Consider the following 19,929-nt stretch of genomic DNA (forward strand, 5'->3'; position numbering starts at 1 on the left):
ATGCACTCACTTGTTAAAGTGATGTCTCGAAATAAGAGTAGCACTTCGCTCCTAGCAATTGTGTTTTCCTTTGACGTAACCTAGTGTCGTTATCATTACTTCTTAGTTTATTATTTATTGCGACTAATTATTAGTCTAGATTCATCATTAACTCAAAGTCTACTTTCATAATCTATCAAGTAAGGAACAAACAAGTAGCATCATATTGGAGGTAGGGTCCGTTTGGTATACGAAGTATACTGTTTGGAAATCTCACTTTAAACACCTCACTAAATCACAACCTATACATCATCCTCATAAGTAGATCAATCAGTATAACAACAGAAAATCACTGATAAATCTTGTTTATAGGTTCATAATAACGATAATGAACTTAAACATAAGTTATACTTAAAGTATGGTATGTATAACTCACTTACAAGGGGGTTTAGAGAGGAACTGAGTTTTGCGCGGGCAGAACTTCTGAGCCGAAAGCTCTTCTTCTCAGGCCTTCTGGCGCTCCGGGACTCGCTACTAACACCTAGGAGGTGCTAGGGAAAGGCTTAGAGGGTTTGGGGGTGTTTGAGAGAGAATGTGTTGAAGAGGTGTGAAGAAATGAGTGATTTGCGCCTTCTATTTATAGGCTGTGAAGAGGTCGTACGCTAGGCGTACTCCAGAATTATGTTAGGCGTAATGTGGCCATGTGTCACCATCTGGTGGCAAGCCATGGGGAAGAAGGTGTGGCCCAGATCGCACCACGTGTCACTTGTTGGTTACTCCAAAAACTAATTATCTTCTAAAATCCGTAACCATTCGCATACGAGCTCCGTTTTTTATGTTCTTTATATCTACACGTAGGTATCAACGGGATCTACAATTTTCGTTTAAACTATGTCGGATAGTTTTGACTTTATTTTTAAAGTTATATTTTAATACGCTTAGACAGTTAAAGTCCGTTAAAAGTCATAACTTTGTCATCCGACGTCCGTTTTCGACTGTTTTTATATCGTTGAACTCCTATTGACGAGATTTTTAATTATTGTTTAGGTTGTGTCGGTTAATAATCGATCGATCTAAAATTCGATTTAAAGGTTGTGTACTGCTACGCTAAATCTTAGAAAATTTATAACTTCCTCAAATGAAATCAGATTTGGACGTTTTGTATATGCACGCTCTCGGTTTAATGTCTACTACGACTTTCGTTTAGATTTCTAAGGATAAAAAGTATTTCGTCAAAAATTCACTTTTTACGTTACGCGAAGTCATGCCGGTTTAATCGCAAAACTTCGACGGGTCATAACTTCTTCGTTATAAGTCAGATTTCAGCGTTCTTTATATGTACAAAATCCTTGTGACATATACCATAACTTTGGTTCAGATTATTTATTCTAAATAATTTTCTATCAAAATCCTTGTGACATATACCATAACTTTGAATTTTGATATGAAATAAACCCATATAAGCCAGAAAGAGCAAAAGACAAGACAATGGAGGGTCCAGTGTCGTCTCAGGCTTCAATGCCGGTTACCATGTAGATATCGGAGCCCACAACGGAGCCAAGTCCAAGGTAAATTAGATCAAACCACATGAGACACTTTCACATCTTGTTTTTGCACTATTTCTTAAGCTCAATGATTTCAACGACATCGATGGATCAAACGAGGCACAGGACAATCGCCATCATTGTAGTTCTGAAAGCTTAATCAGACACCGGAGCCACCTTCTTAGGTTCTAAAACCCTAAATCGGAGTCACCCAGACGTTGAAGATAACAGATCTTGAAGAAGAAACTACACTAAATTATCATAATCGAAATACGAAGAGAGTCGAGTGATGCTGAAATCGGTGAGGATGACCTACTTGAGGCGGTGGTTGGTAGATAGGGGAAAAAGAAATTAGGTAGAGAGACTAGATGGAAATGATGTCAACGGGGAAGCAAGGGAAAAACGAGAGAGAGAGAGAGAGAGAGAGAGAGAGAGAGAGAGAGAGAGGAGGGAGTGTAGGACCCTTTGAAGGTTGTCAACAAGGCCTTATGTCCGATATTCTTAATTCGACAAATCAAGGGAAACAAGTAAAAGATAAGTATCATAACATACTAATTTAAGTTTGATCTGTGATCAGATTTCGGAACACAAGTGTTTATAATACGTTTGCATAAACATGTAGCTAATCGAGGTGGATTAGTTTTAGAGTTATTAGGGTTGTTATATATATATATATATATATATATATATATATATATATATATATATATATATATATATATATATATATATATATATATATATAGGTAAATGTTATGGGTCGATTTCTCAATTTGGATGGGTTTGTTTCCGGTAAAAACCGAAACTGAAATCGTTTTTTCGATTTTTTAAAATTTTAAGCCCTAACCATCGCTTTTGCTTCGATTTCGGTTTCGCAGGTTTTGGTCGTTTTCTTGGTTCGAGTTTGTTCATCCCTAGTAATTATCAATACTCTAGAATGTTAGATATATATCATTTCCTATCGTTTCATAGTTTAGACCATGTTTATTAATAGGTTAGTGGCTAATCAATTACTTCTTATGTGAGAAATATAAAATAAAAAATAAATACATTAACTAGAGTCCATATGACAATGGTTCTATAATTAAGGTTATGTTTGACTTATTAGCTTAAAAGCTAATTGTTATATGAAAAAATAAACTTTGGTGAAACTAACTAATAAGTTAGTTGAAAGATATAAAATAACATTTAAAAAATATATTTGGAGAAATATAAAAATTAGTCCAAGTGTTTGGTTGTTGGATGGTACATGATCCGTGAGGTAAATGTAAATCTTACAAGTATAGAATAGATAAATACAAAAACTTACTCTTAAGTTTGACTTTTTTTTCCACTATTCTTCGACTTGGGTAACTCCTTTAAACTCAAGTAATTTCACTTTCAACGTTAAAAATGAGAGAACCATCAAAGTGATTGTCTATGTTCATATGTTCAACGTTAAAAATGAGAAATTATCAACAAATTGAAGTCAACTTTTTGTGTTTTGTTTTTGTCACTAAATTTTCTTTTTTTCTACATGAACTAAAAAAACATTTTATATCAATTTATGGGCTCTTTAAACCATTACTAGTTAGGGAAAATGACTCTTGAGGGTAATTAACTTTTGCGTTTGTACTCATTTGGTCCCTTTTCTTTTTTTTGTATTCAATATACCATCGAACTTGTTGTTGGTGTTTACCATAGCCCTTTTGACCGGCTTTTGACCTGTGATAGTCGGTCAAAGGGTTATGGTGAATACAAACAACAAGTTCGATGGTATATTGAGTACAAAAAAAAAGGAAAGGGACCAAATAAGAACAAAAGCAACAGTTGGTTACCCTCCTGATTCATTTTCTCTTTACTCATTTACAACAAATCCCACATCATCTCCTACTAATATTAATGACTTTATGAGATTCATTCTTGCTTCTCTTCAAAACATAACCTACGAAACGACATTATTCATACATGTACAACTTTGTAATACACTTGAATAATTATTAGGGGAATCTTGACTAAGCAGGCGCATTTCATGACTACATTTACATTTCCAATCAAATGATTTATTGTATCATGGATTCTAGACAAGTCTACAAACGAGTGGAATCACAAGTGCTATGATTTTTGAGTTTACTTAGCTTTAAGATCGAACTCATGGGATAAGATAAAACATCAATATGTACAATATTATGGTGATGTGTCTACAAAAGCAGCATGATATTGTACATATTGATGTTGTATCTTATCCCATGAGTTCGATCTTAAAGCTAAGTAAACTCCAAAATCACAGCACTTGTGATTCCACTCGTTTGTAGACTTGTCTAGAATCCATGATACGATAAATCATTTGATTGCAAATGTAAATGTAGTCATGAAATGCGCCTACTTATTCAAGATTCCCCTAATAAATATTCAAGTGTATTACAAAGTTGTACATGTATGAATAATGTCCTTTCGTAGGTTATGTTTTGAAGAGAAGCAAGAATGAATCTCATAAAGTCATTAATATTAGTAGGAGATGATGTGAGATTTGTTGTAAATGAGTAAAGAGAAAATGAATCAGGAGGGTAACCAACTGTTGCGTTTGTTCTCATTTGGTCCCTTTCCTTTTTTGTACTCAATATACCATCGAACTTGTTGTTTGTGTTCACCATAACCCTTTGACCGGCTATCACAGGTCAAAAGCCGGTCAAAAGGGCTATGGTAAACACTAACAACAAGTTCGATGGTATACTGAATACAAAAAAAAAAGAAAAGGGACCAAATGAGTACAAACGCAAAAGTTAATTACCCTCAAGAGTCATTTTCCCTTACTAGTTATATTCATTATTTGTTATCAATAGTAATAAAATCCTAGCTTTTTATTATCCATATTTTATGCCTAGATTCATTAACCGAAGCATAATGTAAATCAATTGTCACGAGGAGGCTACAAACAAAATGTATTAAAATATTTTAACCCATTTTAACCTTTAATCTCAAACAAACTTCTATCACCTTTCTCTCATTCAATCACATTTCCATCAAAATGGATTCTAACAACCCCATGGGTTGTACAATATGCATAGAAAGCATAATAAAATTAATGAGTTCTGATTAGAAGTCACCTTAATTTACACTAATATAGCAGTAAATTCTGGATAACTAACAACTACACTTGAGGCTTTATCTTGTAAATGCAGAAGAACAAGTAAAGTAAGTAAAGATAAATCACATATCATCTCATAAAAAGCAAACAGGAAAAACTTGATCGTTTTCATAGGGGTTCAAGACACAGGATTAAACTTTAACAACAACAAACTCATTACAAAGAGAAAGAGGAGGAAGCTAACCATCACTATAGCCAATCTTGCTGCTGTAACTTCAATGGTAGATAAACCTCAGATAGATACTGAAAACCGAATGTACTCAAAGCCTGAATTTCTGCCTTCTGCTTCGATTTCACCATGATATTCAACTCCTCAACCCAACCAGGATTCTTCTTCACGAAATCCTCCTCCAACAAATCCTTACCAGTCTTAATATCCTGCTCTGTCATTGGCAATCTACACTGTTCTGGTATCTTATACTTGTCCAAATCACTAGGTCTAACACCCAACCATTTGATATCAGGTGTAGTCAAATTTGCACTATCATAAGACATGTTCTTTGATCCAGAGCCATATACAGACAAGATCTTCAATCCATAAGGGTCACTGTCTACAAGAGCCAACACAGGTAATTTCAGCTCCATCTTCATCTTCCTCAAGAACAACCTGGTGGCAACATCAGGTTGACCTTTAGCTGTCACGATTATGCAAGGAAATCGATTGTAGAATCGGTCTTCAGCTAATCTCATGTAAGCAGCATCCTTTTCAACTAAGAGTATGAACAATGCGTCGCTTGACATGTCACCTACTCTATCTATATTCGGAGGAATCGCTTTCCCTCCCATTCCCATTTTCGTGCAATCAATCATATCGCCATTGTCGCTGAATATAAGTCTGCCTACAACCACTCCCTTTTCAGCTGCGACAACATTCAGTGATGACCTAGTGCAACCTAATATACACGAAACATCATCCAAAACAGCATCGGACTGGGTCTGGTCTTGAAACAGCTTGACATCGGTGTAAAACAGGTCACGCTTGGTGACGTGGATGTTTTTGAGGGAGAGTTGATGAATGAGAGACAGGATACGGGCTGTGATGGTGGTTTTCCGGACGGTGGAGACAGAGGCGTAGGGGCGAACGGAGGTTTTGTCCTTGAGGACGATGCGATCGAGCTCAGGGACGTATAGTTGGTTGGTGGCGGCGCGTGAGGGGACGGAGAAGGAGAAGCCGTTGCCGGCGAGGATCGATTTAGCAAGAGAGATGGCTAGTGTTTGGATCTCGGTTTGTACGGAGGATAAGGTTAAGTCGGTGACTTCACGGCAAGTGGATGAGAGGTTGAGATCGGAAAGGGTTAGGGTTTTAGAAGTTGAGGCTGATTTGGTGGCTTCGGTTAGGGTTTCGAGTATTGATAGGATGACGGAGTCTGGTTTGAGACGGTTTTTGAAGGGGAGGCGAACAGATTCGTCGTCGGAATCGGCGTCTGCTCGTCGGCGTTTTCTCTTATCCGCCATTTGTGTAGTGAGTGGGATCAGGAGGCGGGAAAATGAAGATGGAAAAGATGTTGGTGACGGTGTGTGTTGGTGTTTTCGTGTCTTCCGGACGCTTCGACAAAGACGAAAGCACGGCTGGACTGGGAAGATGGGCTGAAATAATATGGGAGGCCCAAATATGCAGAGTTGGGCTGTTTTTGTTTTAGAGAGTTGTTAACTTTGTTTTAGAGAAGGTTGTTAACTTGTTGATCATGGGTGTTTGGGATTGCTTATTTAATTAAATAACCATTTTTTTTTGTTAAAAATGTTTATTAGTTTATGCGTTGGTAAAAATGAGTTAACCATAATATGATGGTGCTTGAACCCTATAAGCTTTATACAATATACTGCATGATCTCAAAGGAGCCTAATTATGTTTTTGTTCATACTTCATCAAATGAAAATAATGGAATCTTTAGATTATATCTAAGGATAAAATTATATTCCGGTTGTGACATATGTTGGTCTAAACCATCTATAGGGATAAACATACGAAAATCCTAAACATGTGTTTGTAGACATTCAAAAGTTATGTTTTGTCTAAAAATCAATTTGAAGTTTACCTGTGTCATGAATAATTTTACTTAATATGATATTTGTCGATGTATGTAGGTCATTGGTACAATGTAACTGTTAGCGAAACTATTATATTTAGAACTCAATATCATATAATGAAAACAAGCCACAAAGCACCAACATATTCAAAATAGATAGAGCATATATCTTTGTCTTATAAGTTGTAGTCTCATAACACCTTATATTGGAGCCTAGAGGTCAAAATAATTATAAGAGATAGCCTCTAGTGCTGAGTAGACAGGCTCGTACAACCAAACCAGATTGGTAAACAATCTACTAGGTATCTCCAAATAAAGGATCTCCATAAACCAACATGTACTCGAGTCGACTAGCATAACCATTTGTCACAAAAAAAAAAAAAAAAAAAAAAAAAAACCCTCATGTATGTACGGGTTAGCATATCCTTATGCAAAATAGTTTTTTTGGAAATACCAATATCGAAGAAAAAAAAGCCCACCATGTGGGTCACCTAACTATAAAGGAAAATGCATCAACTCTATTTATGGCCAAATGTTGTATTTCGGAATTGACAAACAAACAATTTGATAAATAATATTAAAAATAATATATGTTGAAACAAATAATAAATTATATTATCATTAGATTATCAAATTTTGTATAAAATTCAAATCGATTATATACAACTATAAAAAGGGATATAAATAGACTATTTTGCTGTTAGACGAATTAAAAGACAATATATGAATAATAAAAACAACATGAAGCTCATACAATCTTAATTGCTAAAAGCTACATGGAATGACTTGTGTCTTTAATTTCTTTTTACACCGATCAATGGTTGTAAGCTTCGATTAAAAATTGCAAACTATACATGAACTAACCACACTTTTTCATCTTCTACTATGCCAAAAACCATTAACATGACATAATATTACATCTTTATCCCCATCACAAAGATAATAACATCCACCTTAATAGTCTTTATAAAACACCTAACACTTGATTTTGTACAACAAGAACTTGTTAGCTTATAAGGGTTTCATGAACCACAACAATCTTGGGATGACATCCATTTCCATTAAACACATATGTCGATCAATCCACATTCACCACTATACATCTAAACCAACAATACCCAACAAACAAACTGTAAGCATTAACACTTTGGAGTATGTGTAGAAAATCTGTTCATGGTTGTTGGATGTCTATGATGTTCATATCGCAAGTGATCTTCTATATGCACAAAACATCATTTTCAAACGAGTGAAAGTTACATTCGATCAAGTTTGAAAATAAGGCTAAACCCACTTCTCATTCTCCTTAAATTATCTGACTGGAAGACCAAGAGATTAAATAATGTAAATACCCCCATGTGACTTGCACATGAAGAGATTTTAACGGTAGATGTTAACGGAGTGAAAGGAGGGGAACCAAACCTATTAATTTTACATGGAGGTAGTTTGAAATAAGGACCGTTACTGCAACAATCTCCGAACTTTGTACCAAACGTGTTGTATTCACCAAAGTTAAACGACTAAACATGTAATTTAATTACATTTTTTATTTTTATTATTAGTAAACCTAGGAATATGCGATTCAATAACCCAAAATACCTCTGAATTGGGGATCCCCATTCTCCTTCAACGCCAAATAGGTCGTCGCTTGCTATTTTCTTCTTCTTCCGCTTCCCTTCTCGCTCTGTAATTCAGCCGTCAAATCCACCCATGGCGGCCCTCACCCGCCTCCTGAAACCATCATCATCTTCCTCAATCACTTTTCTATTCAGGAGATCACTTTCCTCCACCACCACTGCCGTGGTTTCCGATATTGAATCTCAACACAACCAGCGCCCTAATTTCTCCGATCCCAAGGGTTCTAGAAACTTCCAATGGGTGTTTCTCGGCTGTCCCGGTGTCGGAAAAGGAACTTATGCTAGTCGCCTCTCGACACTTCTCGGTGTCCCTCACATCGCCACCGGAGATCTCGTTCGTGAAGAGTTATCTTCTTCCGGCCCTCTTTCTCGACAGGTATATATCACTCTGTTATATGTGCTTTCCTTAAATTTAACATGATTATTAATCGAGCTTATGTTATGCACAATTGTACACCCAATTGTGATTAACAAGATCCTGACGCTTACTCCCAAACCTTTTTCCCAAATTAACCTGTCAGTGTCTTTCGATTTGGTCGTTATTCCATGGCGTGTTTGTTCTATAATATATAGCGACATGCAGAAGCGGGATCTGTAAACTTTACATTCTTCTTCGTATGATTTTCAGCTTGCTGAGATAGTGAACCAAGGGAAGCTAGTTTCTGATGAAATTATCTTCAACTTGTTATCAAAAAGACTAGAAGCTGGAGAATCAAAAGGCGAATCAGGATTCATTCTTGATGGTTTTCCTCGAACTATACGACAAGCTGTAAGTATCTTGTAATAACCAAATCAAACCATATGATCTCATTGAATGTTTTTGCAATAGTTCCCTAATGAATCATTGCCTTTTCAGGAAATTTTAGACGAGGTTACAGAAATTGATTTAGTAGTGAATCTGAAACTGAGGGAAGATGTGTTGGTTGAGAAATGTCTTGGAAGAAGGATATGCAGCCAATGTGGAAAAGGTTTCAATGTGGCTTCCATTAACGCAAAGGAAGAAAATGGAAGACCTGCAATGAGCATGGCCCCACTTCTTCCACCTTCACACTGCTCCACCAAGCTCATCACTCGTGCTGATGACACTGAACACGTTGTGAAAGAGCGACTTCGTGTCTATCAGGAAAAGGTATTGTAACATTTTTAGATGGAATGATTGTTTGACAAATGTCTAAAATACCCTTTTAGGATCTTGAACCCATGATGATGATGATTTTGTAAATGTTGTGCAGAGTCAACCTGTTGAGGATTTCTACAGGGAACAAGGGAAGATAATGGAGTTTGATCTGCCTGGAGGGATTCCAGAATCATGGCCAAAGTTGCTTGAAGCTCTTAACCTTGAAGACTATGAGGTTAAAAGGTCGGCTGTGGCTTAATCAGTAGGGGCTTTTTGGTCTTTTATAATCGATATGATTATTTGCATGCGTAATTTTTGCATGTGGAGCAAATTTTGGAAGAAAGAATAAAGAAAGAAAAATACAGTTGTTGATTATTTTGGTTTTCTTGTTAAATAACCAAAACATGAGGAAGTGTTGTAAGCTGTCAAGTTATAATGATGGCTGCTGCCTTCGAATATTTTTTGTAATTTGTAACGTTATTATGAAGAGAGACACTTTCTGAATAAAGAAAGTTTTTATAATTTGTGTTACAAGATTTTGGATTTCTTGTGATGCTATTACTTTCATGAACATTCCATAATTACATTTCTTTACATCTAATTGCTGTATGTTTTATTACAACAATATGCTTTCAGATTTTATTCTTATCAAGGAATTGCTCATTTATGTTATAGGTAAAAAAAAGTAAAATAAATTGCTATTATCGGAAAGACAATCTAAGTATGTTACCATTATAGGCAAGAGGTATTTTCATATTACTATATTAGTATTTCCAAATTAGTAAAATAAATTCCATCGTTTGCATATTAGTATTCAAATAAAAAAAAATTTATTGAGGTTCAAATTTATTATTTTATCCTTTCACCTAAACAAACTATCAGGAATGTTTAAATTGGTTTTTCATATAACTAGAATTACAATAAAAAATAAGGGAACTAACAGCATGGGAAGAATGGAGAAAAAAGTTTATATTGGTGGCAATAGTTAAAGGACGCTCACAACAGTGAATATAAAGTAAACTAATTTTCCTTTGACCTTGAAGGTCAAACAATAAGTAAGATAAAGTAAACTATGTTTCATTTTAGGACATGTACTTTGAAAATTCTATTCAACTAAGGGTCCGTTTCGTAGTTGATGTCTAGGAAAATGCTAAGGGTTTATTTGATAAGTGATGTCTAGGAAAATGTTGTTTGGAAAAATATTGTCTGGGAAAGTTTACTGACTGGGAAAAAAAACTATGTTGTTTGATTGTATGTCTGACTATGATGAATGATGAAAAATGACCTTATTATACTGTTGTTTTATACTGTGATGGATGAAATTGTTGAATAATTATAAAAAAAACATACAAATTATCATATAAAATCAAAATTACACAATAATCATTTAAAAATTCAAATACAAATTATCACACAAAATCAAAATTACACAAAATACATGTTAAAATCAGAATTTCTGATTGAAAATTCATATATGAAATGATCTTTCTAAATCCTATGCTCGAAAATCTGAAGAAAGAAAATAAGATGAAACAGATGAAGGTTCACGTCCGGTACTCTCCAATCAAAAGAAACAAATAAAAAAAAATAATAATAATAAAAGATGATATGGTTATATGTGGGGCGGAGCTGGTGGCTACAGCGACGCTCTAGCTGGGGGAGGATGGCCGGCGATGAAGTAGGGAGCTTGATGAGGACGTGATGATGTTTGATGACGAGTGCCGCAGAGAAGAAAGAAATATACAAGGTTTGTGTAACAATTGTTTTTCCGACTCATTCAGCCAGAAAGATATGCTTTTAGGGCTTCGTGGGAAAGACATATCCTACTGGAAAAAACCAATTTTTTGTGCAAATCAAACAGTCATTCTAACCCATTCAACCAAAAAATTTTGTTTGGACCTAAAAATATATCTATCAAATGACGCCTAAAACATTGAACTTTCATTTTTTTTTTTTTCGCTAGGACATTGTTAATAGAGTAGATATCTCAAAGTACCATACTGTCATGTGAAAAAATTGAATTTTTTTAATCCTTTAGAGAGTGAGAATTTGAAGGAATTTAAATTTGTTACATATTTGGTTGACATGCAATGCAATCATTTTCTTTTTGTTTGTAAAATTATCAAAAAAATTGGAAGTAAACTATGTGAAGCTACAAAATTACCTTTTATTGATTTTTTTTTAAAGTTTTTCTGTCTTGTTTTATAAAAATAACTGAATTAATATACACCAAAAAGATTTATTTACATCTTACAATACCAACAAAACAACATGATTTACATCACTCTTATAGGATGTTACAACCCTGGGTTGTTCAAATGGATGACAATATGTTCACAAAATAAAGTGGATGGAGGTAGGTTTGCAAAATAAAAACAAAATCAATATTTTTATACTCTAAGTTCGTTGATTAAAAATTTTCAATACCCAATCACTTTGATCAAGAAGATTCGTTGATTGAAAATTTTCATAGCTACCCAAATCCAATAGTTGAAAACTCCAGAACTAAAAGCAAACCAATAACTAGATTTCCTTTGCTTTAGTTTAAGATGATTGAAGAGTTCATATCCAACCACTTGGTCTTTCTACCCCACATGTGACTTTTGGTTGGCTAAATTCACACGTAAAATCTACTTTCAAGAATCAAGAGGCAACAAATACATCAATTGTCTGGACAACTTACAACTAGATTGAATTAAACTAAAAGTTATAGACAAAGTTTTCATTTTTCAAGGTTAATGTGGTATTTTTCACAGAAGATAAAGAACGAAATTTAAATTATTTGTGTTCTAGATCAATGAATGATAAAAATACATTAATTATGGAATTTGTGTGGAAATCAATTCCGTTATTTTGTCAACCAAATGTGCCATTGATATAATTTTGTTATCCACTTCCTTTAGGTTCCTTCAAACACTGCAAATTTAGGTTAGGCAAATTATAAAGTTTCGATTGGCTCAGTATTATAAATAAAAAATAGATAAAAGCTAACAGTCTAAAAAACTTTATTAGAAAATATTTTATAAACTGAATCAAGTTATTATGATTTTGAATTTCACTCTTACACTTGAATCGAGTTAGACTTGAATAGATAATCTTATACATAAAAGATAGATTAAACTCATAACAAAAACATTTTAAAAAACATAACGCCATCCGTGGGACTCGAACCCACGACCACGTGGTTAAAAGCCACGCGCTCTACCAACTGAGCTAGAACGGCTTTTTGTTTTCTAGTTGTCGTAAAATGTACATATCATATACATTTTACAAAACACATGTAACGCATTTAAACATACACGTGTAAAAAAATATACAACACATTATAACAAACATATGTAACATATCACACACAAATAATATAGACCAAATTGCAAAAATGGTCCCTATGGTATACAAATTTTTGGAATTTTAATCTAAACCACAAGTTTTTTGGATTCATGGTTCTTTTGGACTAGTTTGTATGTAAAAATGGTCCCTTCCAAAATTGAAATGACTAAATTGCCCTCTTGATATATTTTTTTATGTTTTTTTCTATTTAATTTAATATTTTATTAATAATCAAATGGGACCCGCACCTCTCTCTCTCTTTCTCTCTCTCTCTCTCTCTCTCTCTCTCTCTCTCTCTCTCTCTCTCTCTCTCTACTGATTGTCTTTTTCCTTAACTTTGAAATTTGAATTTTCACCACGCCTCCTCCTTTATTCCCACGATCGAGCATAGATTAGAAGGCAAATAGTGTGGAGCTACTGTCACACCCCCGAACCAGATGGCGGAAACGTCCGAGGGCTATTGTGACTTAATTGAATACCATCACAATGATTATACATGAATCATAACATCATTCATCACCATGCATTGAAATATTACAACTGATATTGTTTACATTCGGTACATTGTTTTAAACATTACAAATCCATAACATAAACCGTTCGATAATAAATTTAAGCAAAACACCATAACATCACTTGGTACTTATTCTTCGGCTTACCTATTACCTGAGAATACAAGTATTTTGGAAAAACGTCAACATATGAAATGTTGGTGAGTTCATAAGTAATGTTGTGATAAATGATTTCTGTGAAGTTTGAAAAACCCAAAAAATCCGATATTTTCTGAAAAGAGTATTGTTTATAAAAAAAAAAAATGTGAAGATCTGTAATTATGCTTGTCAATTTTTGTAAACATGTATAATTGTTGAACTTTGTATACATCACATAAGTAAAAGTGTTGAACTCCCCGGGAAAACCCGATGTTTTCCCAATACATAAAATTACGTGTCTTATTTATTGTTATACCGATACGACGATTGTTTTTTATTACCCAGGTGACATTGGATTAATTATGAGTTGTGAGTTGTTATAATCACGCATTAATGAAAACGACTAGTTTATAACTACCAATTACAAACGATCCTTTAGGCGTCGTCCGTACGACTCACTTAATCCAACCACCCTGACTTCTCATAGCCCCACAACCGAGGAGAAAGGAGGGTATGAAGCCCCCTTTATTTCCATAAGTTGTTCAAGGCTATCGGGAATGCGAAAGGCGCTTGGCCCGACTCGCATTTGACTTCTCGACTTCATTAGCAGTACCAATGGATCCTTGGGGCCCAACAGCACAATAGAGCTATTGAAAATCCTTTTACATGAAATTAGGTCATAGAAGGCCCAATAACATGTAAGCGCGTTCCCTTCGGGCCTAAAGATCATGTTATTGGGCTAGCAAGGCCCAACAAGAACGATTTGAAACTTTCGAACCCAAAGATTGAATATTGACTCCTCGTAGATTTCGCCTGTTTATTGAAGTACTATTGTTTATTGATTTTTGATTTGTTATTGATTCGAGACCGAATCAATTCGTTTGGTAACGATATTGGTGTTGAAAGTGTATTTGTTATTACGTTTCGCTGGTAGTCGTGGATCTCGTATTTTGTCTTAAGGGGTTTATTTGTTTAAAAGTAAGATTTTACCTTTTCACGACCCTTCTTTGATAAAATTTGCACTTTTAATTCTTTATATAAAAGAATTTCCATTTTAGTCCTCAAACCATTTTTTTTTTCTTGTCACTTTAGTACCATAACTTACTGAAAAGACATTTTCAGCACAAATTTAATTTGTAAACAACTTAAGTCCTTCAAAAATGAAGTTTTCTAGGTTGGTCCCCCCATTTTCGCAACTTTTACAGTTTTGGCCCAAAATGGAAAAGTTTTGCATTTTAGATCCCTTTTGAATTTGAAAAACATTTTTGACCTTTTAAATGGTTTTAATACACTTGAAATCCCCTGTTTTACAGAAAGTTACATTTCCAGCCCCTCAAATATAAAAATTTCGCAAATTGGAGCTTATTGGACCCTATTCAACCTCCAGAAATTATAATTTGTCGTTTTGGGCCCTTAGTTTTGTATTTTTGACAATTTAAGCCAAAAAAGGGTTTTATGTCCAAATATGTTCATCCTAACCAAATGAACTATTTTTCTTAACTTGATTAGTGTAAAATGGTGTAAGTTATGTCTATTTCATCCCTCATGTTATAGATCTCGGTTTTTAGGTACTTTTTGGCTAACATATTCATCACAACACATGATATTACACACAAACATGCATCAAATCACACAAAGCATACATTTACTCATAGATCTACACATTTTCTTGTATTCTCCCCCATAAAAGCTCATAAAAACCGAAAGAAAGGGGGTATGAAGCTCACCTTGAGTTGTAGTTTCGGTTTTGAAGAAGATTGGAAGGAGCTTGATGTTGTTTTCGGCCCTAACAAGCCTTCCTTTGATGATTTCGAACTTAGAGGGTTTCTAAGAGAGTGATCATGATTTTGCATGGATTAGAAAGAGATTTTTGATAAAACAAAGAACTTAGATCATAGATCCAAGCATGATCTTACCTTAGATGAAGAATTTGTGGAAATATCTTCTTGAAAAACCTTCTAAATTTCGAGAACTTGATGAAGAGTGGAGGGAGTTTCCTTGAGAGATTTGTGAGATAAATATGTGTGTGTGTGTGCTTGGAATCGACCGAGAGCAAGAGAGAGAGGAGAGCAGAGTGATTTTTGAAGTGAGTTTCATGAAAACATGAGATGGCATGGATGTTTGAAGTGTAATAACCTAGATATCTTCCATGCAAAGATGAGGTGTCATGCAAAAGTCAACTTCTTCTTCTCCTTTTGGGCTTGGGTCGAGAATTAGAAAGGAAGAGAAAAGAATTTGGGCCTTGTATGCTTAAGCCTTTTTCATGGTTATGTTAAGTGATGTTTGGTCCAAATAATCATAAATGTGAGTCTTATGACCTATTAAGGCTAAATTAGGTTAATTATGGCCCAAAATGGTTCATATAATTAATTTATTTCATTCTAGACCCAATATGGCCCAAAATATTGAAATAAATGGAAGTGGGGTCCAATTAGAGCCCATTTAAGAGTTCTAAGCCCAAGGTGGTCAAATTGGAAGCTTATTGGTCCATTGGGCCCAATAAAGAAGTCCTAGTCCAAAATGGACTTAAACAAGAACTTCTAGGGTTTCGAATTGCTTATTGACTACTTGAAATGCTTGCATGGTGTGTTTGATTGAAATTTGATTGTCATAGAGTATGCATCATACATGCTCTTATGTCTTTAATTCATAATTTGACTTAAGTGTTGTAGTTACAAGGCACAAAAATTTCTAGTTGTGACAGCTACCCTTTTGTTATTGATCGGTCATATAGAAAAATAAACAATGGCTGAAAGAAGCAAAGAAATATGGCTATTGCTAAGTGAACTGATAAGAAACGATATTATACAAGAACTGATCAAAAATGGAGTTGTTGATGGTCAATCAATTGAAATTTTTGTCACAAACTTATTTCAGAATATAAAGCTTCTACATCACATGGGTTAGGTTAATTTATCTGAAGAACTCGATAACCCAAGCTCTCCTTCCTTGCTTTGAAACCTGCAACTCAACCCTCTCCTTCAGCTACTACATGTTATGTGAGGAAGACGATGCCCCCACTTGTAGATGAAAACTCTGATCTGGTTCTGATATGGTTTCTCCATCATCGAATCGTCATTTTCTCTGTTTGTTGTCCATCAGCTAATAAAACAAAACACACACATACATACTGAGATCAATTCGACTTCAACAACAAACGTAGCAGAAGGCATCACCGATTTAACTTTATGCCAACCGAAAACTGCTTTCTCCACTATATTCTTCAAACTCATTGCAAGAGAAATCGAAGGCAGATTAAACAAATGCATCTCACCAAACAACCCATGTTTCGCTAATGATTTCCAATATGCCATTTAATCTCACAGATTCTTTAAAAATTTCACATGTTAGAAACCTAAAATTATCTTCAATGTCGCGCCAAGTAGTTAGGGATTTCAGAAGCGTACCTCTTAGGGATAAAATGGCTCAACGGGTGTCTATTAGGTAGATTATGATGAAATCCGATAAGGCAGTAGAGCGATACCATTCGAGAATTGCACCATAGATTGACTAGATTGATCTGTTGTGTTCATCGATTATGGTTTGGGAGACTTTGTATATGAAGGGGATGAACCATTTTGGGTCTATAGTTGTCTTTTTTGGGGTTGTTTTCTTGTCAATCGAGTTTCAGTAAGTAAACAACTTGGATGAAGAACTTCATGACTGTTCTCTATAAAGCACATTGTTGGAAACGAGTTTTAATCGGCCGATAACAGTTTAGGTGCTTGTTCGGGAGGTGGGCCCGGAGAGAGAGAGAGACAGAGAGAGAGAGAGAGAGAGAGAGAGAGAGAGAGATTTCTTAATTTTTGAATTATAAAAATAGATAAAAAATAAAAGAAAAATGAAAAAGTAATACCTAAAGGGTATTTTAGTCTTTTCAGTTTTCCAAGAAACCAAATATACAAGCAAACTACCTCAAAAGGATCACCATTCCAGAAAAATCGTAGTTTGGTCTAAAACCCCCAAAAAATGCATACTATAGGGACCATTTTTCCAATTTTGTCAATAATATATATGCATATTTATATTTATTTTATAAACGAATAATATAATTAGTAACGAACCCAAAAAAATCCTATATAATATGTACGTATCATCATAATAACTTTTATTCAAACAAAAATACTTGTAAAATAAAATTAATATTCAACCAACGAAGACAATTAAATAACCTTCCATTATTCCACACTCTAGTGTGCAATTATACATAACAAACAGATTTTATTCACTCTAATTTATATAATCTAACATTAAACACCATTTTCTTGGATACAAGGAAATCATCAACTTCACTTATCCTGCAACAATAATACAGTAAAAAAAAAATATGAGCAAATGATATTTTACTTTTCCCAGTTTTATATAAATAAATAAACTAGTTAATTAATTACCAGAAATCGTTTTTTATAAAAGTTAACAACATATTCAGGATCTGGTTTTGTCTCTGTATAGGCATCGATCTTGTTCAGTTCCTGTATAACATTTAAAAAAATAGTGTTACATATTTACATTACATTAAAAAAAAAGCAAAAAAAAAAAAAAATGATATTTATATTTTTTTATATTAATTACCGCTATCCATGTTGCTAATTTTGGCCTGCCTGTAGTAACATCATACTTGTATACTTCTTGTAAGAATAATTGAAACCTTTCTACGAAAGGAATATAAGCAAAGTCCACCTAAAATTCAATAATTTTTTATTTTTATTAATAATAAATAATTTGCAACTACTTCATGTTAAATAATTAAATAAATAAATAATAAATCGCGTAAACACTCACCAAACTGATTTCTCCGAGCAAAAACGGACCTTCGAATTTCTCGAGAGCCGATTCCAAGTAATCAAAAGCAATACCTGACAGATACACAGATATATCATATATCATATCTGTCAGATATAATCAGACTCCAACATATACAGAGACATACCAACTTCTTTTGTTGTATCTCCTTTAAAAGAAGAAAACACTGTTTTGTTGAAGGTGTCAGTGTAATTAAATAGCTCTTCAGCAAACTCTCTTTTAGCAGTCTCCTACATATAAATTTTTATTAAAATATTTGTTACATTTTTTAGATAAAAAGAATGACTTGATGTTTTATTAATAGATTTCAAATCTTACATGTGGTAGTAATGTGGGCCCATCAAAATGTGTATCTAAGTATTTCACCAAATCTAAGCTCTCTCCGATGATTTTGTTGTCATGTTCAAGGGATGGAACCTTCAAAAAGTATTATAATATATATGTAAATGCTCAAGAAATATAATTTGTAACAAAGATTATATAAAAAAAAAATTACCTTATTTTCAGGGTAAACCTTTTCCTTATACCATGTGGGTCTATTAGCAAGATCTATAGGAACAAGTTTGATCTTGTCTTGTAATCCCTACAGATTAAGATCAAGAAACTCAAGAACGTAAATCTAAAACTCAATTGTACTAAATTAATAATCAATATCGACTCAAAAGAAAATATAGCAAATTAATAATCAATCGAGCTAAATTCAGCAGTTTGATGTAAACAAACACTACAATACTTGCTATCAATTCAGCTAAAGTCTAAAAAACTTCCCCTTGTTGATTTTCACCTCAATTTTGTTATCAGAATGAAATTAAATCGAAGTTACTTCAACAAGAGGCACGTAATCATAAAGCACAGACATAGATTAACCAGTTACCTTAAAATTCCTGGTAATCCAAACACGCTGTGCAAAGGGGCACTGTAAATTCGTGTATAACCTTCAATAATCAAGATCAAATTAGTTTTCAATCATCCGATAGTGAAATCAAGCTCAATTATGCATAACTGATCATATAGTATACATATACCTTGTTGTTCCATCAAAGAGGGGAGGTGGTTGAGAAGTAGAATCCAAAATTGGAGGAAGAACCTCTTTCACGCTTCAGTAAACCATAATCAAAATCAAAATCGAAATCGAAATCGAAATCCAAAATTCATAAACAGAAAGAGTTTGATAACGAGAAAGAAATATTGTTCTTACGTAGCTGCCATTATGCGATGATGGTTTGAGAAATGAAGGTGAAGATGGTGGGTTTTGAGTAGGACAAGTGCAAGGGGTTTTGAGTTTTGAGGGGGGAAGGAGTAAGGAATGTATTTATAGAGGGAGCTTTCTGTTGGTTTTTACTATTTAAGGGATTAGAGTGTCATTAGGTGTAAATATTTATTGCATTGATGCTTGCGTCACCACTGACGCTTCATTGATATTAGATATTCAGTATCACAATTCACAACACAATGTTTCTTCACAGCTATTTCGTCCTGATACATTTGATGGTAATATTGCAAATTAAATACAAGAAGAGTTAAAAAACGAACTCCACAAAAATCATTATAGATAAGGTAAACAATGAGTTTTTGATCAAAATGGTGTTTTTGAAAAAAAATATTTGTAGTTTTAAAAATATTTAACAAAATAGGTGTAGTTTTAAATTTTTTATTTTTCTTAAAATTTCAGTTTTTTTAGGGGTATCAATTTATGACACGACACGACAAAAATACAC

The 19,929-nt window shown here is 34.0% G+C and overlaps 3 protein-coding genes and 1 non-coding gene across 5 annotated transcripts; 1 reads left to right on the top strand and 3 right to left on the bottom strand.

Annotated features, from left to right (window-relative positions):
• Positions 1 to 4,698: 4,698 nt before the first annotated feature.
• RHL2 (Spo11/DNA topoisomerase VI, subunit A protein) lies at positions 4,699 to 6,189 on the bottom strand. Its single transcript, XM_078961158.1, has one exon. It carries the CDS (start codon positions 6,103 to 6,105, stop codon positions 4,840 to 4,842), a length of 1,266 nt encoding a protein of 421 aa, XP_078817284.1. The 5' UTR covers positions 6,106 to 6,189; the 3' UTR covers positions 4,699 to 4,839.
• Positions 6,190 to 8,251: 2,062 nt separating this feature from the next.
• LOC145002085 (adenylate kinase-like) lies at positions 8,252 to 9,950 on the top strand. Its single transcript, XM_078961385.1, has 4 exons — positions 8,252 to 8,687; positions 8,940 to 9,080; positions 9,168 to 9,440; positions 9,544 to 9,950. Exons 1-4 carry the CDS (start codon positions 8,385 to 8,387, stop codon positions 9,685 to 9,687), a joined length of 861 nt encoding a protein of 286 aa, XP_078817511.1. The 5' UTR covers positions 8,252 to 8,384; the 3' UTR covers positions 9,688 to 9,950.
• A 2,628-nt stretch (positions 9,951 to 12,578) lies between these two features.
• Positions 12,579 to 12,651, bottom strand: TRNAK-UUU (transfer RNA lysine (anticodon UUU)). Its single transcript has one exon. It is a non-coding gene; the product is annotated as a tRNA-Lys (tRNA).
• A 4,883-nt stretch (positions 12,652 to 17,534) lies between these two features.
• Positions 17,535 to 19,542, bottom strand: LOC145003209 (glutathione S-transferase L3-like). 2 transcript variants are annotated; one of them, XM_078962337.1, is made up of 10 exons: positions 19,410 to 19,536; positions 19,237 to 19,308; positions 19,086 to 19,146; positions 18,708 to 18,794; positions 18,530 to 18,628; positions 18,339 to 18,441; positions 18,191 to 18,264; positions 17,981 to 18,088; positions 17,800 to 17,880; positions 17,535 to 17,706 (listed from the first exon to the last, which is right to left on the bottom strand). In XM_078962337.1, exons 1-10 carry the CDS (start codon positions 19,418 to 19,420, stop codon positions 17,698 to 17,700), a joined length of 705 nt encoding a protein of 234 aa, XP_078818463.1. In that variant the 5' UTR covers positions 19,421 to 19,536; the 3' UTR covers positions 17,535 to 17,697. The 2 variants fall into 2 exon arrangements, with proteins under 2 accessions (XP_078818463.1, XP_078818464.1); XM_078962338.1 differs by lacking the exon at positions 17,535 to 17,706 and having other exon boundaries at positions 17,788 to 17,880; positions 19,410 to 19,542.
• Between the last annotated feature and the right edge of the window lie 387 nt (positions 19,543 to 19,929).

Source organism: Lactuca saligna, chromosome 6 (genome assembly GCF_052625555.1).
Source record: "Lactuca saligna cultivar CGN05327 chromosome 6, ASM5262555v1, whole genome shotgun sequence".
In the NCBI taxonomy this organism is placed as follows: domain Eukaryota; kingdom Viridiplantae; phylum Streptophyta; class Magnoliopsida; order Asterales; family Asteraceae; genus Lactuca; species Lactuca saligna.